This window comes from Stylophora pistillata, chromosome 11 (genome assembly GCF_964205215.1).
Source record: "Stylophora pistillata chromosome 11, jaStyPist1.2, whole genome shotgun sequence".
NCBI classification, from domain to species: Eukaryota; Metazoa; Cnidaria; class Anthozoa; order Scleractinia; family Pocilloporidae; genus Stylophora; species Stylophora pistillata.
The window spans coordinates 20,579,368-20,603,480 of NC_142529.1; the positions used below are offsets into that span (position 1 = coordinate 20,579,368).

General features: G+C 37.6%; 4 protein-coding genes across 7 annotated transcripts in view; 1 reads left to right on the forward strand and 3 right to left on the reverse strand.

Annotated features, from left to right (window-relative positions):
- The window catches only part of LOC111340446 (tyrosine-protein phosphatase Lar), a 60,381-nt gene extending 58,249 nt beyond the window's left edge, over positions 1-2,132 (forward strand). For all 4 annotated transcript variants that reach the window (XM_088737755.1, XM_088737757.1, XM_088737756.1 and 1 more), the window contains one exon: positions 169-2,132. In XM_088737755.1, coding sequence (XP_088593881.1) covers positions 169-237 — 69 coding nt within the window. In that variant the 3' untranslated portion in view covers positions 238-2,132. The remainder of the gene's footprint in view (positions 1-168) is intronic.
- LOC111340461 (radial spoke head 1 homolog) lies at positions 1,246-4,622 on the reverse strand. Its single transcript, XM_022947311.2, has 3 exons — positions 4,183-4,622; positions 3,537-3,754; positions 1,246-2,857 (listed from the first exon to the last, which is right to left on the reverse strand). Exons 1-3 carry the CDS (start codon positions 4,383-4,385, stop codon positions 2,598-2,600), a joined length of 681 nt encoding a protein of 226 aa, XP_022803046.1. The 5' UTR covers positions 4,386-4,622; the 3' UTR covers positions 1,246-2,597.
- A 4,090-nt stretch (positions 4,623-8,712) lies between these two features.
- On the reverse strand, positions 8,713-10,370 carry LOC148720528 (melatonin receptor type 1C-like). Its single transcript, XM_088739385.1, has one exon. It carries the CDS (start codon positions 10,357-10,359, stop codon positions 9,358-9,360), a length of 1,002 nt encoding a protein of 333 aa, XP_088595511.1. The 5' UTR covers positions 10,360-10,370; the 3' UTR covers positions 8,713-9,357.
- A 5,405-nt stretch (positions 10,371-15,775) lies between these two features.
- Positions 15,776-24,085, reverse strand: LOC111340445 (methyltransferase-like protein 27). Its single transcript, XM_088737980.1, has 4 exons — positions 23,722-24,085; positions 22,578-22,690; positions 18,000-18,378; positions 15,776-17,400 (listed from the first exon to the last, which is right to left on the reverse strand). Exons 2-4 carry the CDS (start codon positions 22,677-22,679, stop codon positions 17,204-17,206), a joined length of 678 nt encoding a protein of 225 aa, XP_088594106.1. The 5' UTR covers positions 22,680-22,690; positions 23,722-24,085; the 3' UTR covers positions 15,776-17,203.
- Between the last annotated feature and the right edge of the window lie 28 nt (positions 24,086-24,113).

The window sequence follows — 24,113 nt, forward strand, 5'->3', positions numbered from 1 at the left end:
GACCGCTGACCGTTTAATTGATTGGCCAACTGACCGTCCGACCGATTGACTGACTAAGATTGACAGAACGACTGACTACCCGAGCGACTGACTGATTCAGTAACTTAAAAGTAAGTGACCGTTTAGAAATACGCATCTCTAATATTTTATTTTTCCTTTCTCCATCAGGAACAATACCTGTTCTGTTACAAAAGAGCACTAGAGTACCTCGGCTCGTTCGACCATTACGCCGTCTGAGGAATCATGGAGTGTGAGCCGACAAATAGTGATGACAACTTAACCCCTACCACAAAGTAGAATGCAGATGCGTAGGAAATCATAGTTACAAAACCAGTTATCACATCTCCTTGATATGTCGTAACCGACAGCAAAGTATATCACAATTTCGCCCAATTTGCTCGGAGGATAAATGTAAAATCCTGAAAATGAATTTGAGTGAGAGTCAAAGATTAACATGGATGGCCTGAAGGAGCCTTAGTCTCGAAGCCAACCTGGACATGGCAAGAGAATCTCGTGATAGAGCTTAAACACAGTATCTTGTTCTGTTAATATTGGTACTTTTATTTAATGGATGCTGGAACTGTCAGTGGTATGGTAACAGAAGAGCATCGAAGAGAACTCAAGTCGATTCTTGCGAGAATTGAACTGAACAGACTTTGATTACGAAAGAGAGGGTAAGCACAAAAGATGAGAACAGTAGGTGAGATAATGACGCTAAATGAGAAAAAAAGTATATTAAAAAAAATAAACAGTTTAAATGGTCACAATAGATTGACAAAAAGGGTTTTTAAGATTTGTGTAATTTTGATCAAATCACCTTAAAAATGCCTTTTGGTTAATAGGAGGTTTGGCTTACAAGGCCGATTCTTATATTAAAAGCTAATAATCTATTACCTTTTTGTAGCTTTAAAAGGAGCGTCAACTTGAGAAATATTTATGCCAAGGGAGGCAATCCTTTTTTTAATTTTTTTTTTTAGGTTTTGAGATATTTTTTTTTTTGGTACGGAATGTGATCCTCTGACATTGTAAGCCGCATACATTTTTAAGGTTAAACAGTTTATGGATATTTTTATATCGGCATTAATTTGCATGATTGAGAGTGCTCGTTCGTGATTCTTACGTCGGCTCTATGGCAACACTTTTTTTTTATATGTATCACGTTTAATCACCTTTGTTTTCATTGAATGCTAGCATAAAAAAATTTCCCATAGCTACTGATACGGCTGCTATATTGAATGAATGAACTTTTGCTCGTAAGAATCGGGAATTTTTTTTTTTTTTTAACATAGCTGTCGCGTCGTTTCCTATTGAGTGTATCACTCTACCTACAGACCCCATTTTTCAATTCTATCCATGCGTGAGGCTAATTGAATAAATAGTTTCTTTTAGTTGGGAGTTATTTCTTCATATTTAATCACAAAATTGATATATCGATACCTGTGTTAAAAAATTTTTATCCCGAGATGAGAGGTAGCTTTTACAAAAAGATTGCCCGTTTTCCCTGGGAATTATTTCTTCATTTATTCGCAAAATTGATATATCAATTACTGTGTTATAATTTTTTTATCCTGTGAAGAGAGGTAGCTTGTACAAATAGATTGCCCGTCTTCCGTGAGACAAACAAAAGAAGACGGGAAAGTCTTGGCACTGACTAAATCTTCCTCTCTGCATAATTTCAAGGACTTTTAATAGGTTTAGACCTCAGCAATGTGAGCGCCAAACGTAAGCAGCTCTTTTGTTACAACCTTTTTGATTCGCTAATATTTTAAACCAATCAAATCCTGTGAATGCAAACGTTACTTTTGGCCCTGGTTATCAACCAGTGGAGTCACAACTAATTGAGAGGGTGCAATTTCTAGAAAAATTCTCTAACTTTAACCACATTTAATCGTTTGTCAGCTTGCTGTTAAAAATGTCAAATTGCCTTTATTTTTTAAAGGTAGGAGTTCATGCTGCTGAGTTGTTATTTTAGTACATCAAGTATTTATTTACCACACAGAATTTTTTCTTATTTCTTGTTTAGAATTTTTAGTTGTGAGATGGATTTGTAACTTTTTAATGTAGATAATTCTATGTATAGAGAGAAAGAATTATATTTTTATAGCGAACAATAATAAATAATTGAAAATCCATTGATGCAAAAGCTTTATACTTCGAAAAAAACTCTCGCACCCGAGTTGAATAAAGGCATGTACGAAAGCTAAGTTCCTAGTACTCGGCAAGTTTCGTCGATAAAGGTCAAATGCACCAAAACTTAGACATCTTTTCAATTGCGTCCAATGTGTTCATTAAGAATAGACTAAACACATTCTAAATTGGCCGAAGCATTACGGAGGTATTTGAATGCGAAATCACTCGGATTGCGATCAAGTCTTCACGTTGGAAGCAGACTTAGTGAAAATGCGGTTTGGTTTACCAGAGTGAGGGAGCAAAACATGAGAACCTAAATAATGATAATTTTTTAATTTTAAATTTTGGTCTCCTCAGAAAAAAAAGAACAGGCGTTCAAATAGCACATTTGCTTGGAATCGAATCAATCAAACAGTGTTAGCAAATACCAGTCAAGAGTTTCACATGATGTCTGGAAAATGAACTTGTTAGTCTAGCGGCTTATCCAGTCTCGGTCCTGCCTTGTGTAAAGAAGTGCATTTCCAAAGTGGTACATGGACAACTCCTCTGGGGGTAAAATTAATTTGGGCCATTCCCTCGATCACATATTCACCCTCCTGCTCGCAGCCTGCATCAAAATGGAACCTTCCAGGCCCGACTGGTCCCTCACCAGAAAATGTCCCTGTATATGTGTAGCTTGACGTTATAAGTTTTCCATGGTCTTGAAATTCCCCATCGCTCCAGTTACCTGGAAAACAATTAACATGAACAGCGTGAATTTTTTTGTTTACACTAGCTGTTACCACTTCATCAAAAGTTACGGTGTTTTTATTCACTAACGGTTGGTAATAATACTTAATTACAATTTTCTCTGAACAGATCTATCCTTTTAGGAGAATGAATTAATACTTTCTCATGACTAACGCAGTTAAACGTGATGTTTGATAAATTGATTCTTTCTTTCCGAATGATGTCTGAGCTAAATTTCTCGACTACTATTCTGTTTCACATTTTTATGGTGTTAAAGCGCCCGCAAACAATTCCCTTGTTAATTAAGCCGTTTTTCCTTCCTTTTTTTTTCTTTTTCTTTTTGTTTTTTTCCTTCCGCCTGAACGGTGTCATAACGCTTGAGCCTTCTTAGAACTCCAAACTATATGCTGGGTTGTCTATCATTCACTGTAAACGCCATGAATATTTGTGGAATTTTTTTCCTTTCAAAACGAAAGCCAATCAAGCCAATCTGCGCAGAACTAAAGAAGTGAGGCGTTTGTGCGCATCATTACCATCATCACACGGCGCGTCAACATGGTTTTTTTCACTCGCTCAACAGACTACGCCGAAAAGGAAGGACTGCTTATAATCTAGTATTTAGATTGTGGTTCTAAGGTATACTCGCGGTTAATACACGGTGGACCCATAAGAATTACCCCTATATCGAATCCCTTGATGCTTGTAGACATACTCCCCTTGTCCGTGTTTCCGGCCATCTTCCCAGAGTCCTTCATATCTATCGCCATTTGCATATGTGTACACGCCAAATCCATTCCTTAGACCCTCGGCCCAGGTTCCCTCGTACACTGACCCGTCAGGGTACCAACATTTTCCTCGACCAGATTTTTTGCCGTTCTCGTATTCTCCTTCGTATCTGTTGAGAGGAATTACTTGTAGTACACGTAATGTATGAAGATTCAGTCCGTCTGTCAAGTTTATTTTGTCCGTTTTTCTTTTTTAAGAAAATAAAATCTTGATTCAGTTATTATCACTTTGTCGGACATTGTAGTCCATTTTGCGGGGCTAAAATGGAGACTTTGGGGTAATTGTGATTGTTGCCATTCATCCTTTTAGTTTTTGTTTTCACGATGTCCTTCAAAGTGATAATAAAAGTTCTTCAGTTTACGTTCTTTTTTTATTTTGGCATAGTTATGTTTTGTGTCATTCCCTGAGTCATTTTAACTCTCGCCTAAAGGCCTGGGCCCAAAACGACATATTTGCCACGAAGATAAACTGACAAAAAACTTGCCAGAGAAGAAAAACCAACATTTTCGGCTCAGCAGATGAGTAACAATAAGTCACCTTGCTTTACCGTTGACGAACATGTATTTTCCATAACCATGTCTTTTGCCATTCTTATAGTCTCCATCATACTCGTCCCCATTCGGCAGCAGAGCTCGACCAAAGCCATGCCGCTCTCCCTTCTCGTTTAGTTCTCCATCATACTTTTTCATAAACAGCGATATTCCTGGCGACTCATAGCTTTCTACACTATCAAGCGACATTTTTTCGGCTGAACGGTTCGATTCGTTTTTCTTCTATCCCATCCGTTTCACAGGAAAACAAGTAGCAGTAATGTATTCCTTTTTGTCAAGAATACTTTGGGAGCGTCGGTTCGTTTTAATTGTTACCTCAGTAATTATTTGCATTCTGTCAGTGGCGCGTGCTAGAGCATGAATGACGCTACAGTCACGTAGCCTTCTCGTATTTATTTCCTGCGGGGTTACGAAACACGGCGGTTTCAAACGTTGTAATGGCTAACAAGCGAGCGTTCAGGCTGTCAGAACCAAATTGTGTCACTTAAGTTACAAACAACCCCTACAAGCTAGTAAATCCCTGTGTTTCGAAAGCTTATAACTTCTTCGATAAACAGAAGGGTAAATCAACTGGAAACCCGTACTTGAATAAGCATTGTGTTCAAAAAGTCTTCATTTTACCCACTCGTGTTTCCTTTCACAGACTTCTATGAACGTTTCAAATGTTCTTTCGCCAACTTTGCGAAACAGCGGTCGTTTCTTTTGTTTTTCTTTGAATTGTGCGCGGGAAATTGACGTGCACCTAGCCAGAAATGACCACGCTCCGCATGCCTGGCGTGTGACCGCTGTGCAAAGCTGTAGAGCCTTAAGGCCCTAAACATGACAGCACGGAAAATGCGTGCACCGTAAGTACCTTCCGTTGTCCCATACAAAGCCTTAGAAAAGTTTTCTGAGGTTTTGTAAGGGACAACGGGAGGTACTTACAGTGCACGAATTTTCCGTCCTATCATGCGGCAATAGAAAACCTGAAAGTCATTGGCAAACAGGAAAATACAACATAGATTGTGTGCTTTGAGATTTAATTAGGTTCTGTCATTTTCAAATCGCGAGTCAAACAGTCGTCACTAATCAAGAGAAAAATATTTTTTCTCTGGCACTGAGTAAGTCCTTTGCATAAAGTTGAGATTTACAAGTGGCAGAAATATGGTACGTCCAGAACTCTCGATTTCCGGTTTGTTAATAGTAAAACCCATGAGATATATATCAAATATATCGCTCTTGTAAAACTCTTGCAGAACTCACATTCACATTAAAATTACCATGACGACCACAACTGAATGCCTTTTCGAAGGCCTCTTTAAACTGCGGATTCATAATCCCATAGATGATTGGATTTGCCATACTACCGGAGAAAATGGAATACGTAATTACCTTATGCACTTCAGGTGGGATATAGCTTCCAGCACTGATTATAAAAGCGCTTGGGAATGAAGGACCCGATGCAATTAAAAGGAAACCAGCCAATGGGAAACGACTCTTCATAATTTTATTGTCAGTACGATGAAACCTCGGTAAACCGACGCCATTTTGTATCACATGAGCGTTGACGCTATACGTGCTTTCTTTCAATTTTGCTGTAAATTTTCCAATAAGACTAAAACATCGCACATGTTATCACGTTGAAGAATCCTGTAAATATGCAAGATGACCAGAGTGTGTTCTTCCTAACTTCTACTTGAAGATGCTAAGAAAGGCATCAGGGTTGTAATTTATTATTCTCCAGCCATACAGCGGGGATGTGGCGAAAAGCACTGAAACCAGCCAGACAAGATTAGAGAACAACCAGGAAGCTCTTTTACTGGAAAAGAACTTTTTATACAATTGGAAGGCTGGCTAGACGACTTTTATGTATCTGTTCAGGGGGCGATTAAGCCCATATTGAACATGTAGCACTGATGCGGAAACGTCACACCATTCATGGCTCCCTCCAATTCCATGTTCCCAGCCGTAGACAAGCTCATGATCCAGAGCGGCATGTTGAACGTCGCCATGAAGATATCAGTCAGTACAAGATTGTGGATGAAAATGTTAGTGATAGTTTCCATTTCGGAGTATTTATTTATTAAAGTTTTTACATGATTAAAACAAACTTCTGCTTCTTTTTATTCTGCTCACATCCAAATAAACGGTTACAACAACAGAGAGAGAAAACAAAATACACTAGTATGTATATGCTAATTCCTAAAAAAGAAAGTTTGAATAACAAAAGGAAAAGCAACATCTGGACCAATCATAGGTCAAATTAACTATTCCTGTGAAATACTTCATATTTGAAATAACAACCGCAAAACATAATATGCATAATAACAACATTTATAACATAAACAAGCAGCACATTGCCAAGTATAGAACTGAAAGCAAATCAGAATGGCGAAGGTTACTCCTAAAAATGTTTTTTCTCTCGAGCGATCAAAAGGATCTTGAAAAGTTGTTTGAGACATCCTTATCTATTATTTAAGCTTCATTAAAAGTCGAACAGCAATCTCATTTTCCGAAAAAAAAGTTGTACGATATCAATCCAATCAGAAGACTTGCAGTGTACAGCCTTCGGCCTCAAGCAAATGAAACCTGGCAATAATTCTTTAATGTGATGAGCCAACACTCAGCTCAAGAGCATCTTTGATAAACATGTCACAAAGTTGAATAATTAGAGAACGCTCAAATCATAAAGAATACTCACTATTTTGTAGGTCGCTAAATCTTTGAAACTCAGGTTAAAACCTGGTTTACACCCTTTCAACCTCTACTGGCTTTACGTTCACTGACGCCGTAATCGGGAATCAAAGAATTTTATACTAACTGTTAAGACTTCTGCTTGAAGGTCGACTTTGTTGAATTCGAAACACATCAGCACAAGTTACGATCATCAGTTGTATTCATGTGTTTCGAATTGTGTTTTCAATTCAATTTTGCTATTCACAATCATTTATTACTTATTCTTTAGCCTGAGCTACTTTACCGAAAGGGAAGTGATGGCTGAGATTTCCGTTGAAAAGTCGACTTAAAAACAGAGGTATTGAATTCGGAACAAACTGTCGCTCAAGATTCTAAGTTCCTCAGTTTTGTTTCATAATCCATTATTAGTTAATCTGAATAGTAAATTTGTGGTTAAGAAAAAGAGAATGCCGGAAAAGGCAACTTTTGTATTTAAAGTAAAAAGAAATCTTAAAACCTCCTTTGTACAAACATCTGAAGGCCGGCAAACTGGGAAAAAACCTCGATGTTTATCTCTGATGACAGTTCATCGTATTTCTCCTCTGTTGTCCCAATCTGATAAATCATTTTAAATAAAAGACTCGCAGAATCATTTCCCCCTATTCTAGAGGACCGGAGATAATCATACCTCACCTTTACTCATTTCTTTAGCGACCAACTTATGCTCCCTTCTATGTATTTTTTTTCAGTGTGCATGTGTGTGTGTATGTGATAACGTTGGTTCTGTTTTGAGCACACTGAACACAAAGCTCCCTAAATTAATTGTATTCTTTCTACAGGAAATATCTATCTTTCCCCAAAGAAAAGCTGATAGCAGACAACGAAAACTCAAATTTTATCATTCGTTTAAAGTCATGCATTGATTTCTGAGTGATATTCTTCTGTTTCTATGGTGTCTACTTCAAAACAAATCAGACTCGAACATTAAAATTGTTCTGAGTCATTGCTCTTCTATCGTGTCTATTGTTACGTCAAAGCTTTTTCACTACTGTGCAGAAAAAGGAAAAATGACTCTGAAAGTTTTTTTATTTAAAATGATTTATTTTCTTTGGACAGCTACGACCAGAGTGCACCATGGATTTTAATCAAGGGGTTCGCACAAAGAGAAAACGGTGAAAACGGCGTTTTCGTCTCCAGTCGGCTTTCAACTTTTTGCACTGTAGAAGACGAAGAGTGTCCTTCCCTGCAAATGCGAGACTAGTTTTTTCCCTTTTCGCTTTACTATTTTTTCAATCATTCCTTAGAAAAAAGGAAGCAGCCGACTCATTTCCTCTACGTTGTAGGTTTATTTCTACAGAGGAGGCTCATTTTATGGTGAAGGCTCATTTTTACAGCCGGTGATGGCTCATTTTTATAGACGAGGCGCATTTATTACGGAGGAGGCTCATTTTTACAGGTAAGGTTCATTTCTACGGAGGATATTCGTCACTTCGGAGGAGTCTCATTTTTACGGAATATTGTGCTCGGCAACTTTTAAGCAACTTTTGGCGTTTGGAGCAACTTTTTCTGGTTCTGGCAAACTTGTGCAATTTTGCCTTTGTAAGCAGTTTTCGAGCAAAATGTGAGTTTAGAGCACACATCAAGCTTGAAAAAGTCAATGATTTCAGATAAAACATCAATTCATGCGAATTTCTTAAATGTGTATTGATAAACTGTGTGTTTTTTTCCGTTTTCCGTCTTTCAACTCTTAAAACTGCCAAATTCAAACATAGCAAAATCAATTTCAAGACCACTGTTCAAGGATCTATTTATTTTCATCCATCATGATTCTCTATATAACCAAACATATACTGTATTACCAAAAACCGGCTCCCCTTTGAACTTTGACTAAGTTTCCACAAACTTTCTTTTGCTTTCATGAATTGTTTCTCCTATGTTATCCAAGTTAAAACAACCATGATCACTGCAAGTCTGACTCCAATCCTAAATGATTCCTCTTCAATTATTATAATAATTGTCTGTTTAGTGAAGTTAACATGGCTGAATGGAGTGCTCCTCAATCGAGTTTCATAAAACCAAAACGAAAGTAATCATATAGGTCAATCAAAGAAAAAGAAAATATCTTCAAGAGCCAATAAGAACTAAAAGCAAATAAACCAAGATGTTTAAAGCAGGAGAAAATGCAGCTGACTAATTAAATCGTGACTGGTTTTAATTTTGCTTCTGATTAGCAGAGAGAGTGGGGCGAAATTTCTGCACCAATCACAGAGCGAAGTAAAGCAAAACCAATAAAATGCCGGATAACTTTCAACACTTAGTTGGAAATTGCTTTAGTTCCCAAGGTCAATTTTTGCGTTTTGATCGTACCGAGGCGAGTCTCTAGCAGACCAGGAGAGGTGACACAACAAAACGAGGGCAGTGTCTACCAATCTTTTCCGAAAATGAAAACTTTAAAAATAAAAGGAAACTATTATTCTAAAGAATTAAATGATCATATTGTCAGTAGTCATCTAGTTTCATTGCTCCTCGGATGTATAATTTCAGTTACAACTCTTGCATGACTCTGATCTGTATTATCATTGCCATAACGACCACAGCAAAATACCTTTTTAAAGGCTTCTTTAAACTGCGGATTCATCATCCCATAGATGATTGGATTTACCAGACTACTGCAGAAAAAAAAATACGAGGCTACCTTATACCCTGTGTGTGGAACATCATCTCCGACTGTGGTTAAATTAACGGCTATGGCTGGAGGACCCCAAGTAACAAAAAAGAAGCAAACCACCGTGAAACAACTCTTCAAGACATTGATATCAGTGCGATGAAACCTTGGTGCACCGACGCCATTTTGTGCCATATTAACGTTGACAATTTCCGTGCTTTCTTTCACTTTTTTGTAAATTTTCCAATAGGAGTAAATCATTGTACATGTTGTCACGTTCAAGATCCCTACAATCACTATAACGGATGAGTGTGGTCTTCCTCGAAAAATGAAATGACAAAGAAAGGTATCTGAGTCGTAACCTATTTTTCCCCATCCGTACAACGGGAGTGTGGCGAATAACACTGAAACCAGCCAGACGACACCACAGTACAACCAAGCAACTCTTTTTCTGGGGAAGAACTTGTTATATGAGGCTGGCTTAACCACTCTTATGTATCTGTTCAGGGCGATTAAGCCCATATTGAACATGGAGGCCAAACACATAGTAACTTGGGCTGAGGCGGAAACTTCACACCATTTATGGCTCAAATTCCACTTTCCCGTGTACAAATTCGTTATCCAGACCGGCATGTTAATAGTTGCCATGAAGATATCTGTCAGTGCGAGATTGTGAATGAAAATGTTGGTGATGGTTTGCATCTCGGAGTACTTATTAATAACGTAAAGTACCAGCACATTACCAAGTATGGAAGTGAGGCAGATCAGAATGGCGAAGGACACCTCCAAAGAAATTTCTGCTCTCGAGCGACCAAAAGGATCTTGGGAAGTTGTTTGAGACATCCTCTTCTGTATTCAAACTTCAATAAAAGGAAAAATAAAGTCAAACTAAATCTTAATTTTATTTTGGAACTTAACCAATACTCAAGAGAGCTCGCAGTGCATCGCCCTCATGTGCTTCAATAAACTCAGGATTGATGGTATTAACTATAAAAAGGATTTTTTTTCCCAGATCCTTCCTCTAGCGCCAGTCTTCGATTAAAAAATTGAATATTTAGAGAACGGTCAAATATTACAAAATACTTACGATTTTTTAGGACTCAGGTTAAAACTTAGTTTATTCCTTTTCGTCCACTAGCTTTACGTTCACTTACACCGAAATCTTGAGTCTCCTTCAACTAAAGGGGAACGACTGCTTGCATTTCCATTTGAAAGTCCATTTAAATACAGTTTTATCAAATTCAAAACGCGGGAACACAAGAGGGCCATTATCAGTGGTTCACTTTGATTTAATTTTTTTTTTCATGTAATAGTTATTCTCTTGTCTGTAGAGTAAAGTTTGCGATTAAAAATGGGAAAGCAAAAGAGAAAAACACTTTTTTGTTCTCATGCAGAAAAGGAAAATCTTCACTCTCTACTGCAAAAACCTGAAAGCTGGCAGAAAGCAAGGACGTCTATTTAGCTATTGCTGTTTCAAGGCACGCAGATAATTAAAGCTATCTGATCTTGGTTAGATCTCCCTTGTTGTCCCGATCTAGGAGATCAAAATTTTGCGCAATCATTTCCTCTTTAGTAGTACACTAGTTGTCTATTTTTAGTGAAAAGCATGGAGAAACAATAGAAGAGGAATGACTAAGAACATTTTTGATATTGGACACCAAAGGAAATAGAATGTCACCCAGAAAACAGTACATAACTTAATTAAGTTTAAATTAATACTAAAAATTGATTTTTTGATGTCCGCTTTCTACTCTTCGTTTCATAAAAGGATAAGATATTTCCATCGGCGAAAAGAGAATGAGTTTAGGGCGCTTTACGATTAAATGTATTTAACCTGGAACCAAAGTTATCAAAACAACCTACTCAGCGATAGAACATATCCTGGTCGCTTTAAAATAAGTAATATAACGAGGTTTATTTAACAATTGGTTCTAACGTCACCCTGCGTTCTTAGAGGATATTACATGGTGATGAAAAGATAGGAGTTCTTGTCTGAGTGGGAAGAAAAATATCCCACGAGCGGGCGCATATTCGTGAATTATTCGTGCCACGAGCACAGAAAATTCATACCTTTGAGGTAACGCGTAGTTTTCTTCTTATTATATGGACAATAAAATATACATGGTAGAGATTAAAAAGCTGGCTTTAATACAGATCTTGGCTATCACTGGAAACAAAATACCTGGTGCTCAAATTATAACAAGGTTTTTACATGTAACACCGTCTGGTAGGCGAAAAATACAAATGAATTTGTTTTATAATTAAGATTAATAACAATTTGATAACTTGATCCTACTTGAATCATTGTCAGCCTCTTTTCACAACGACCCTATGAAGGCTGTTTTAGCACGGACAGAACAAAATTTTACCTTTGTCGCATCGCAACTTCTGAGCCCGCCGTATTAGGTGGTTTGCACGTTACGTCATTGCCGCCATGTTGGTGGACGTAAACAATAGATATCTCATTAGCTTCTTTTGTTCGTCCACCAGCATTTGTTGCTTTCACCATTGTTACCTGTGGCTCTAGAGATTGGTTGCAAACAACCTTTAGGCAATGCTGTTGCGGTGTCCCTCCCATTTTGTTTTGTTTTGCTTTTTTCTGTTTGTCATTGATTGTTATTTTCTTCTTTTTTAATTTATTTACATTGATTGTTGTTGTTAGCCGAAGTTATCAAATAAACGAACATAAACTTTCTAGAAATCTTTAGCTCATATAATCTTTAGATCATACATGTCGTAACTCAATACCGCCACTCGTACAACCGTACCAGAAATACGCCACTCGGTTCCCAGATGAAGTGGTCGTATAGGTGGTTTGCACGTTACGTCATCGCCGCCATGTTGGTGGACGTAAACAATAGACATCTCATTAGTTCCTTTTGTTCGTCCACCAGCATTTGTTCCTTTCACCGTTGTTACCTGTGTCTCTGGAGATTGGTTGCAAACCACCTATTGAGTTTAAGAGAGTTTAGCTCTCACTTCTCACCTCCTAAATATCATAAATGGAGATGGGAAACACGCGGGAGGTTTTGAGAACCGCTCAAGAAGAGCCTCGAGCAACTGGAGTTTCTTGTGTGCTCATAAAACTTCCCATGTGCATCATATTCCGTAAATACACAGCTGTCGTATCAATCAACTGAATTGAACATCGTCAACGCAGTTTTGGATGTTTTTTTTCTCTTAATTGGGTAAACTCTTAAAGAAGACAGCGCGCTATTAATCTAAAATAATTCGTCTTTTAACCAAAACAAGCTTTAATCAATGAAATTATATCTGCTCAAAACTTATTTCCAAACTGAAAAACGTGATAGTTTTAGTCAAAGTGTACTCAGAAATAAAAATTTTAGATAATAATTGCAGTGCATACTTAGCGATCAGACTTAAAAGTCGATTTTTACATTTGTATCATCATCAGCCAATCAGAACTCCAAGTAACAAAACAGGCAAGCTACACAAAGGCGGGAAAACGCGAGTGTCCAAATAAGGATTGGTCTCAGATTTGAACCTGATTGGCTGAGAAAGTAGCGCGAATTTTCTGGACCAGTCGCAGTTATAGTTAAACTTAAGCAAACCTGGAGCACTTTTGTTACTTTCGACACTAAGTTCAAAACGTCTCTAATGACCTCGCGCAAGAAAGTGGAAATGTGTACCGCGATTAGGACAAGATATCAACTGGCACTCGAATACTCAAGGCGCACCCATTACTATAATAGGGAACTTAAGCAGTCACGACGGAAACGCCACGGAAGACGTCGATTAAAAAATGAATTTCTACTTTTAGTTAGAATTTCGAAAATGGCTGCATGAATTTACCGTCTCATAGAGCGCCAGACCTCAAACTCAACATAACGCATAAAAGTAGCGTTGAGTTCCAAATGTAAATTGAAATAATTTGCCGCCGCGGTTTCGGATCGCAGACGACGCAAATTTTGGAGATTTCCCGTTGTTTTTTTTGCAAAGGACGGCTAGAAATGTACAAGTTTTTAAAACGCACGTGCGGGGCTATTGTTTTGCCAATTAGATCTATTGTTTTTCCTCGTTCTCGTTGCCGTCGCCGTCGCGGTTTGCTTAAATTCCCTATTAACCAGAACAGTAACACTTTGGTAAAGCCTTTCCTTCATCACACACTGCGGTCAGTCAAATGTGGATCACAGACGTCTAGTCAAGAAAATTAACAGAATACGTAAATGTTCTCCTGTAAGTCCCCATGACCACGATTTAACGAGATAGAAAGCATTCACAGAAAGGTTCATTCATTTCGAGTGAAAAGCTAACTAATTAGACATTCAGTTTTTTAAATTAGGACTCAATGCTACATGTAAGGAAACTACTAAATTGTGCAGGTTTGAAGAAGGGCTTTTCATAAAAAAACGCCCTCTATCCCACTCCTTGCCACCAATACCTTCCATGTGTTGTTGTTGTTGTTTTGGAGACACTGATTACAATTCGAATCTGATAATCAAGGGCGTAGCTAGGGAGGGGTATTAAGTAAAACATATACAATGAATATATGAAGTTCATATATTTTGAACTGCGGTTGTAGATACGTATGATGCACGATCCTCGCAGTAGAAAGCGCTATTTATGTGATAGTGAAAATCAGACCTGAAAAAAATCAGGCCTGTACGGGATTCGAACCACTGACCTCTGCGATACTATTGCAGCGCTCTACCAATTGAGCTAACAAGCCAACTGGGAGCAGACCGTTAAGTTGATTCGTAATAAACCCGTGATGATAAATCAGATACAATGAAAATATGAAGTTCATATATTTTGAACTGCGGTTGTAGATACGTATGATGCACGATCCTCGCAGTAGAAAACGCTAAAATACTATCAGCCCATAGTGCCCGCCCGCGGAAAATAGCCGGATGGATAGTGCCTGTCCGCGAAAAATACCTGGATTGATAGTACTCATCCGTGAAAAGTTTTGAATAGTTTGACGGCCGCGAAGTTAGGCAGATCGGAAAAAGTGACTTTGCAATTCTGACAGGTAAAACGTATTATTTAGCCAATGTACGGTTGCGAATTATTGACATTTGTGACAAGCTGTAGGCGCGGAAGAAATTTAGTGGTGAACAATAAAAACAATAGAGTGTTTATATCTCGAAACTATCGGTCTGATAGTCGCCCCTTGTGAATTTGATGTCCCTAAAACTAGCATATTTGTTTTAAGAACATCAAATTTTCGCGGGGCAACTATCAGCTGATAGTTCCTCGACAGAAACACTCTATTGTTTAAATAGTGTCTCTCCACGGATGAACACTATCGCGTCACGTGATCGATTTAAACCGATAAGAACCGGAGAAAATTCAGTGATGAACTATAAGTTTCTATAAATAGGGGTGTTCCTCAAGGTACAGTCCTGGGGCCGGTCTTATTTTCTATTTTTATTAACGATATCGAAGCTGTTAATACTAAAAGAAATCTTCTAGTGAAATTTGCTGATGATATAACTATTAGTTTACCAATTGAGGCAAATGTAGGCTTAGATGAATCCGAAACGGAAGTCCTATCCTTTATTGAATGGTCCGAGAAGAACTGCATGAAAGTCAACTTGAAGAAAACATGGAAACTTCTTTTAGGAGGAAAGACTTCCAAGACGCCTCCTGAACCACTCGAGATCATAGGGAGCAAAGAGAAACTGAAACTATTGGGTGTTACCAATAACGAACCAATGACGTAGTTCCTTTTTCTGCCTTTAAAAGCACAAACAACCCACAATTCCTCTATTTGCTCCGACGAAGGGCTAGTGCTCGAAACGTCAGCTTTTGTAATCGTTACGGTGACCAATTTACCATTTCAACTTTGTTGATATATCCAAATTATTGGGTGTTACCTTTGAGCAAGTGCCAGTTAACTGGGACACTCGTATTGATTATATATCTACTTAGTAAGGCTAGCAGTAGGTTGTATATTTTAAGAATATGTAAATATTATGGCTACTCTATTTAAAATTTGGACTTACTTTTTCAAAGTTTGATTCTTTCAGTTTTTATATATGCTATTGAGGTCTGGGGGTATGCTTTTTATAGTAAATATTTAAGGAGAATTGATAAGCTCTTTGCCAGGTGTTATAAGCTGGGTTACTGCTTAAAGCAGCACAGTATCTTGGATATCCGTTGTAATAGAGATAACAAATTATGGCAAAGGATCTCTTCCATCAACACTGCGTTGAGCGATCTCTTACCTCCCCAGAGAACACGGCAGTTGAGAACTAGGTCGCATAATTATATTTTACCCAAGGTTCAGACAAGCCGTTATAAATAAGTTTTTATTAATAGATGTCTTTTCAATAGTAATTAATACCTTTTCTTTTTCCTTATTCATTGTATTCATGTTAATTGTTGCACGTCTGTTTGCACAATAATTCTTAATAAAGACCTTTATTTACGTATATGTGCACGATCTTTCGCAGTAAAGCACTATTTAAGCAATAGTGAAAATCAGACCTGAAAAAAAAAATTCAGGCCTATACGGGATTCGAACCACTGACCTCTGCGATACTAGTGCAGCGCTCTACCAATTGAGCTAACAAGTCAACTGGGAGCAGGCCATCAAATTAATTCGACATAAACCCGTAGATGATAAATCAAACAACAAACATATGAAATACATATATATGAACTGCGGTTATGAAACGTATATGTGCACGATCCTTCGCAGTAAAGCACTATTTAAGCAATAGTGAAAATCGGACCTGAAAAAAAATTCAGGCCTGTACGGGATTCGAGCCGGGATTCGACCTGAATTTTTTTTCAGGTCTGATTTTCACTATTGCTTAAATAGTGCTTTACTGCGAAGGATCGTGCACATATACGTTTCATAACCGCAGTTCATATATATGTATTTCATATGTTTGTTGTTTGATTTATCATCTACGGGTTTATGTCGAATTAATTTGATGGCCTGCTCCCAGTTGACTTGTTAGCTCAATTGGTAGAGCGCTGTACTAGTATCGCAGAGGTCAGTGGTTCGAGTCCCGTACAGGCCTGAATTTTTTTTTTCAGGTCTGATTTTCACTATTGCTTAAATAGTGCTTTACTGCGAAGGATCGTGCACATATACGTTTCATAACCGCAGTTCATATATATGTATTTCATATGTTTGTTGTTTGATTTATCATCTACGGGTTTATGTCGAATTAATTTGATGGCCTGCTCCCAGTTGACTTGTTAGCTCAATTGGTAGAGCGCTGCACTAGTATCGCAGAGGTCAGTGGTTCGAATCCCGTACAGGCCTGAATTTTTTTTTCAGGTCTGATTTTCACTATTGCTTAAATAGTGCTTTACTGCGAAGGATCGTGCACATATACGTTTCATAACCACAGTTCATATATATGTATTTCATATGTTTGTTGTTTGAAAGACCTTTATTATTATTATTATTATTATTATTATTATGCAGTATACACGTTTGGATGCTTGTGAGCTAAGCAAGATAGGGCGAGAATTCGTAACCTATCTGCATGAGGACTGTCAACTATAATAATATCTAATACTACTTATTATTATTATTACTATTATTATTATTAAAATTGTTCCATGAATAAAATGTTCTTTTCATTTGATCAAAGCAAATGATAAAAAATGTCTGAGCAGAGAAGCAGATAAATCACCTAAAATAAAACGGTGACCAGTACAGCTTTTAAATGAGAGAAAAGTTATTGTAATATCAACAAGGTGGTCAATTTTTAAGCACTTTGTAAGTAATCACATAGCAATTCCTATAGCGCTCCTCATGTGGATTTGAGTAAAGCTCGCGCAGCTCCCTGTTCACAAGGCTCCATTTTCCTAATTTCTCCAACTCCTCAAACTTTGTGCTATAACCAAGTTCCTTTGGGTCAAAAGAGTCTGCTCGAATGGAGAAAATGAACAATCCACCTATAATTTAAATCAAACAAAATACTTTTAAAATCAGTGTTTAGGTGAGTTTTTTTAACCCTTTACACCCAAGAACATCAGTATGAATATTCTCCATGTTGTTCTCTATACATTTCCTAAGGTGCTGATATGGAGGATTTGTTTAACAATTCAAATCTAACTTATGGCTCAAAAAGGAGAAATTAGATGCAGGTCACTCTTAAGGGTGAAGGGTCTAGGCAGAAATACAAGGAAACCAGATCAATATTGAATATAAAATGCAAGGGACCACTATGTCCTAGTTATTGCAAAAAATCTTTTTCTCTTTTTGAGAGTCCCTCCCCTCCCCCCCCCCCCCCACTCCGCCACCCCACCTTTTGAAAAGCTTTCCAGGAGGCTAAAGTTCTCTGCTTGTAGATTCTTAATGCAAAGCTTAGGAAGAAAATTTAACAATTCCAGTTTTATTTCCTTAGTGTTTGGTTGCATAGTTCCAATACTCCTTGTCACCTCACGCTATGGAAACTGGGATAAGCTCTGACTGGATGAGCTACTTGGCTCAAAAATGGACTGAACCTACCTATCTTGACTATGAGATGGTGTTACTTGGCCATTATACTGACCTGGTCTTACGTGACGTATACACTCATCCAGTGCCACTGGCTTGGCTTGACCATAAACAATTGTGCCTGCACACAATGTCACATCATATTCAGCAGTCTGTATCTGCTCTATGCGGACATCACTCAAAGGTGCACAGATGAATCGCTTGTACACATTCTTCTTTATGGCAATATCTAACATTTTCTGTGAAATATCCAAGGCATCGACATTTGTGTAGCCTTGTTTAACCAGCATCTCACCAATGATTCCAGTACCAGCCCCAGCATCAAGAATCTTTATGTTCTTGTTTGCACCAGGGAAGACCCCTTCAGACTGCATGGCTTTGTTGAAAGCTTCCATACACAGGACATGTCCTTTGTAACCATGTTCATCTGTATCCTATTAAACAGTTAATAACAAATTTATAACACAATTCTCAAATGTGATTGGTTATCACCCACCCTATTTGACCACTAATAGGGCAGTGTACATGTTGTGCTTGTATTTGCACAGTGTCATAGGATAGTAGACATGTCTTGCTTGTGTAAGTGGACAGTATCATCATGAGCACCCACTGTTGTAGTTCATTTTGCCAAGTTAAATGTTTTTTCTTTTAAATCATGAGAACTTATAACCAAAGTCTAGTTTCTTTCTCAAATTTTGTCATATAAGAAGTTTTGATTAATTGGTAACTTCCCCCTGTTGTCCAAATCTGTCTTGATAATACTCGCACTTAACAAATTGACTCCTGCTTCCCCTGATTTTGTTAATCACTGGTATGATTACAGACCAAATTGGACTCCACTCAGTGTTACTACCATCGTGAAGCAAATGGCAGATCATCAAATACTGCAGAACAAAACCTTACAAAACAACTTTGAGGTAGGTCTGTTCTGTATGTTTTTGCTCAAGTTTTTTTCCACTTGCATTTACAGCCCAAGTGAGAAGCGTATACAGGCCATAAATCCAAGCAGCAAAAATAAGGTTCTGTAAATCACAGTACAGACCAAGAAAACAAGGTTAGTACGATAATTTATCTCTGGGTTCAAAGAGAGGGAGTAGGAGTAAACTTCAATTCAAACAAACTATTGAATTCAGCAGGCTATAGAGTGAAATACTCCCTGCAGAACTGACCAATTATAGTGCAAATTCTAACTAAGAGATATACAGGTAATTAGTAAAATTTCAGAGCTGAGCATAGTTTCTAGCAATCTGATTGGTCGAGCGGTTCCTTATATGACACTATATAAACCGCTCCACGCGGTTAATGTTAAAATAAAGTTAATGTTAAAACAAGAGGATCCAAGATCGTAAGTCAGGCTACAGGTAGACGTGCTGTTATGAGTGTTGACCATTCGTGGTGCGCAGACGTTCTAAAAGAAATACTAAGAGGTACCAAGGTCCTGGTTTGTGGGCGTAGCATAAAATTTTTTTTCATCCCTGAAAGACACCAATTTTACAACAACACATTGTCACATATTTTTGGTGTAATACCCTAAAAGGTATCACAGGAGCTGCTGCTGTGCACCTTTTCAGGCTAAACAAGCTATGAGGTACCAAGCCCACCTTTTTTAACCCCTAAAACGTACAACGAGCACCCGAGTCCTTTTTATTCAAGGAGTCCCCCTTCCTAAGGGTGATAAGTACATGCCAATTGATGTGTGTGTTAAAAAAGATATATTATGAAATTGTAATTGTAATGGTCTGAGTGCAAGGAAGTATATTTCATCGTGAAAACATTGTATACACAGCATACCAGCAAGGACCTTTCCTGATTTTCTCTTTGAATTAATTAATGCAGATATCAATAGTTGGGATTGTCTCACTTTTGTGTTGTTGTCTAACTTTTGTTTCTAAAATATATCTGTTACAGTCTTTTCATTTTTGGAGTAGGTTCCAAATTATCATAACTATATTTTCGTCTGTGCTTTTGCATGTGTCTGATTTGACGAAGGTCCATGTTAGATGTGCAAGACAAAATTTGCATTTCATGGTGAATTGTACATGTTTTAAGTTTCTTTGTAACAATGTTAGAAATAGCTTGTACTAATGATGGTATACCACTTATTTTTGTTTGTTGTATTGCACGTTCACAAGTATCTTCATAGGTCAATAAGGAGAACATGTACTTTGCTCTGACTGTTTGTTGAAAAATACAAGTAATACCTAACAGTAACTTGCAAGCCACAATAAAAACTCAGTATTTCCCCTGTAGTTGTTGAAAATTAAGTTTTCCAACTTTCTTTTTTTGTATTGTTTAAACCACTGGACAACATCCCATAGCTATATGAGCTTTAATTTGGACTGATTTCACAGCTCCACAAATATTAAGACTCGTGTATAAATCTGCCCTTTTTAGATGCCTGTTGATGCCCATGTTACGATATAATTTATTTCGTCAGTCAACTATGTTATTCTAATAACTACAAGACTTTGCTACTGAGTAACACATTGCATAAAGCCCTACAGCAGAGTATTGTTTACAAGAGCAGTTGTGTTCTTCTCTCAAACTGTTCACTGCAGTTATTTCATATGTACTTATCTGCACTCCTCTGAGTTCATAATTGCCAGTGAGGGAGTCTATAGTCTGGAAATACTGTACTAAGCCCTGAATAGATGGTACTTCTAATAGTACACATGTACCTGAGGGATGGCTTCTACCATATTCGTCTCTTGTATGAGAATCAAATATCTTATAACTCCCATTATTAAAAGCTGGATCATTGGATAATGCAATTCAAGACAATTCAATATCTTATAACTCCCATTACTAAAAACTGGATCATTGGATAATGCAATTCAAGACTTTTTATTGGCTTAGCCATTATGGTATACGAGCCAATGGTACTCACCACTGGTACTCACCACTGTTAATATCACAACAATTAAAGTGCACCTATACCCAAAAATTTTTTTTCGCTTAACGAAATAAGCTTATTTTTTGGAGTATTTCTCTGCAAAAATTTCTTAATTTGCTCAAATCTTTAATTTTCTGTGCCCAGTCAAAATACGGAAAATCGGCCGCCATCTTGCCCCACGACCGAGTTTAAAGAGGAATGGCTCTAGCGAGTAATGTGACGTCAAATCGAGAACACAAAAGTCTGCATTTCACACATTTTCACATGTTTGGGAAGGTTGTAGTTGATGTTGTCCGAAAATATGCCGACTAAGTGTGTTGTAGAAGGATGTAGCAACGCGCGAAATTTACAAGAGGGTATCGCACTTCGTACATTCCTCATACAACACACCTAGTCGGCATATTTCGGACAATATCGACGACAACCTTCCCAAACAAGTGAAAATGTGTGAAATGCAGATTTTCGTGCTCTCGATTTGATGTTTCATTACCCGCTAGAGCCATTCCTCTTTAAACTCAGTCGTGGGGCAAGATGGCGGCCGATTTTCCGTATTTTGACTGGGCACAGAAAATTAAAGATTTGAGCAAATTAAGAAATTTTTGCAGAGAAATACTCCAAAAAATAAGCTTATTTCGTTAAGCGAAAAAAAATTTTTGGGTATAGGTGCACTTTAACAAACACTGCATGATGAGATCTGAATTCTTTTGCATATTTTATTTTTTTTGCAACAGCATTTTGTTGTGCACACAACGCTGATTTGTCACACTTTTGTTCTATGCATGGCACTACTTTGTCCAAATTATACATCATCACATTCATTTGACACCGCGTTATTTGGTACCAAACAAACATTCCTGCATAACAAAAACATGAATTTAATATTCGCACAAAAGCGACATAACTAATGAAACGAACAGAAAAATAACAGCAGATAATATACTCTGTTTGAGCAAAAGCATAACAAATGTAAGCTTAATAATCACGATAGAGGACACATAAATATAACAATTACATTTATCCTCCCTGATGAAAGTCCAACATGGCATCTTTGTTGTCGTTTCCCAGAGTTTGATCACGAGGCACCTTGTATTTATCAGCAGATGTTCTCCTGTCACTCTGTCCACATCCACATTTCAGTGTTCACTGATAATTCATTTGATTTCTGGTTTGATTCTAGAGAGACCTTCGCTAAATCATTTGATTCTTTTACTATTTTGAGTTCGCGGAATGACCGGTTCGAAATATACGCTCATTACAAGCACCATCTTTTAGAGTGGGTCTATCACAAACGGTGTGTGGGTCTGTGTGTTTAAGCTTAGAAAAGATGACACAAATTGTTAACACAATCATTCGACATATCTGCCATCTTTGAAATTGTGGAAAAAAAGGTCGTGTCTTTATTATTACATGTCTGCGGTATTCCCCATTGCACGTGATGGAGTTTTGTGGAGAAACCCAATGGTAAACCTATAGTCGGTCGCCCGACTAATAAATTTTACTAAAATGTTGTGATTTTTAGAAATTTCTCTGTTGCTCAGCTCTGAAATTATACTAAAACAATTATTCACCTCAGGTTCGGTGTATATTGTCAAATAATCCCCTTGACTTCGTCTCAGGGATTATTCAACGATATTCACCTCGCTTTCAGCGAATAATTGTTAATTATAACACCAATACTGACTCAGTCCACAGTTCATACTAACAGTCTGCTGATAGCTGATAACCTACTTATTTACTAACCTTTTCATAAGTTGCAGCCCAAGCATCATAAGTTTCTTTGGCATCATTTTCAGTAGATGACGGAGTGAGTTCTGAAATAACTTTGTTTAGAGCACTTGTCATCTTCAGGTGACCTATAAAAAAAAGGTGTACATGAAATATAAGGTTCATGTCACTAATTTATAGTGTACTCTCTTCCATTTCCTTAAACCTTTGAGTGACTAGTATCTAATTTCTCCTTACACTGTTGCCACACCCCTGAATCATTCATTAAGGTCAGGAGAATAAAGGAAATGACCACCAACTAGAGAAGCTCTTGACTGTTAAACAAATTCTCTTTGTCTGCACCTTAGGAAATGTATAGAGAACAGTATGGAGAATATGCATACTGATTTTGGGGTGTAAAGGGTTAAATGCCTAGCTAGCATGAGTTCAGCATGACTGTACTTTTACTGGTGATATATGAAACCAACTAGCAGCAATGAAGTATTCACAATAGTCTGCTGACACAAGTATGATGCAAGACTGTCTCCCAACCAATTTCCTAAGCCGCAGAGGTGAAAAGACATAAAAACTGAGCATGCAAACTATTTCATAAATAAATTAGAGATTTGCCAGGCTGAGTCAAATTAAAAAGCCACAAGGGAGTGGTGGAGAGGTCAACATCTGTCGATGTAAAATCTGCAGATATTCTATTTCAGACTGATCACAACCCAACCCTTACTCCCTACGCTTGTTAATTGACCATTATTTTCGTCTAATTTCTCCCCCTACAGTAAGGTGAAAATGACGGAAATGGATGCATAAACTGCCACGATGCGCCAAGGAGACCAATCTGGTTCTTGCACAAGTTGCTAATTCATATATACGCAGATTGATTGAGCTCTTTACAACGAAATTTTAGACATTGCTTCATTTTTTTTTTTTTTTTTCGCGTGCGATTGCCCAAGACACTTGGACAGTTAAAAATCAAGGTGTTTTCTCCTAATGACCCAAAGTGAGACAAACAAAAAAGATTTCGTGCAGTCTGTCCCACACCTCCGTTTCCGGCAAAGACAATTAAGATTTGATCAAGTAAATTACGTGTCGTTTATATATAGTTTAGATTGTCTAGCATCATGCATCATCCATTGACTAATCACACAAAATTTAACCATAAATTTACCTCAAATGTTCTCCAAAAGAACAAGTTAGCGGTGATACAAACAGCTACGGCTCCAAAGCCCAATAAGCTGCAATCCAGGTCGAAATAATTATTCGTATTGCCTAATCATGCATAGTTCAGTTCTGGGGGTTAGCACCAGGGTCGGTGAAGAAAGTCACGTGTCTATGGTGCAATTTTAGGTTTCATGTCCCCTTTAACTGCGAGAAACTACAATAAAACAAACTTGGAATCACTCGCAGCCTAGACATCCCAGCTTCTATTTCACTGATAAAGCAATAAGAGGAATACTTTGCAATCTGGTAGGCTGTAATGCCATTTCTTCGTATACAGTACAGAAGTCTACGACTCACTATATGGCTGCTACAGCACATACTACAGCTATACAGTGGAAA

Coding starts and splice junctions, on each gene's coding strand:
- LOC111340461 (XM_022947311.2), bottom strand. CDS start 4,385: ATGTCGCTTGATAGTGTAGAAAGCTATGAGTCGCCAGGAATATCGCTG. Junction 3,755..4,182: donor TTCGTCAACGGTAAAGCAAG/GTGACTTATTGT, acceptor TCCTCTCAACAG/ATACGAAGGAGAATACGAGA. Junction 2,858..3,536: donor TCAAGGGATTCGATATAGGG/GTAATTCTTATG, acceptor ATTGTTTTCCAG/GTAACTGGAGCGATGGGGAA.
- LOC148720528 (XM_088739385.1), bottom strand. CDS start 10,359: ATGTCTCAAACAACTTCCCAAGATCCTTTTGGTCGCTCGAGAGCAGAA.
- LOC111340445 (XM_088737980.1), bottom strand. CDS start 22,679: ATGACAAGTGCTCTAAACAAAGTTATTTCAGAACTCACTCCGTCATCT. Junction 18,379..22,577: donor GGGCTGCAACTTATGAAAAG/GTTAGTAAATAA, acceptor ACTGTTTAATAG/GATACAGATGAACATGGTTA. Junction 17,401..17,999: donor TATACGTCACGTAAGACCAG/GTCAGTATAATG, acceptor TTTAAATTATAG/GTGGATTGTTCATTTTCTCC.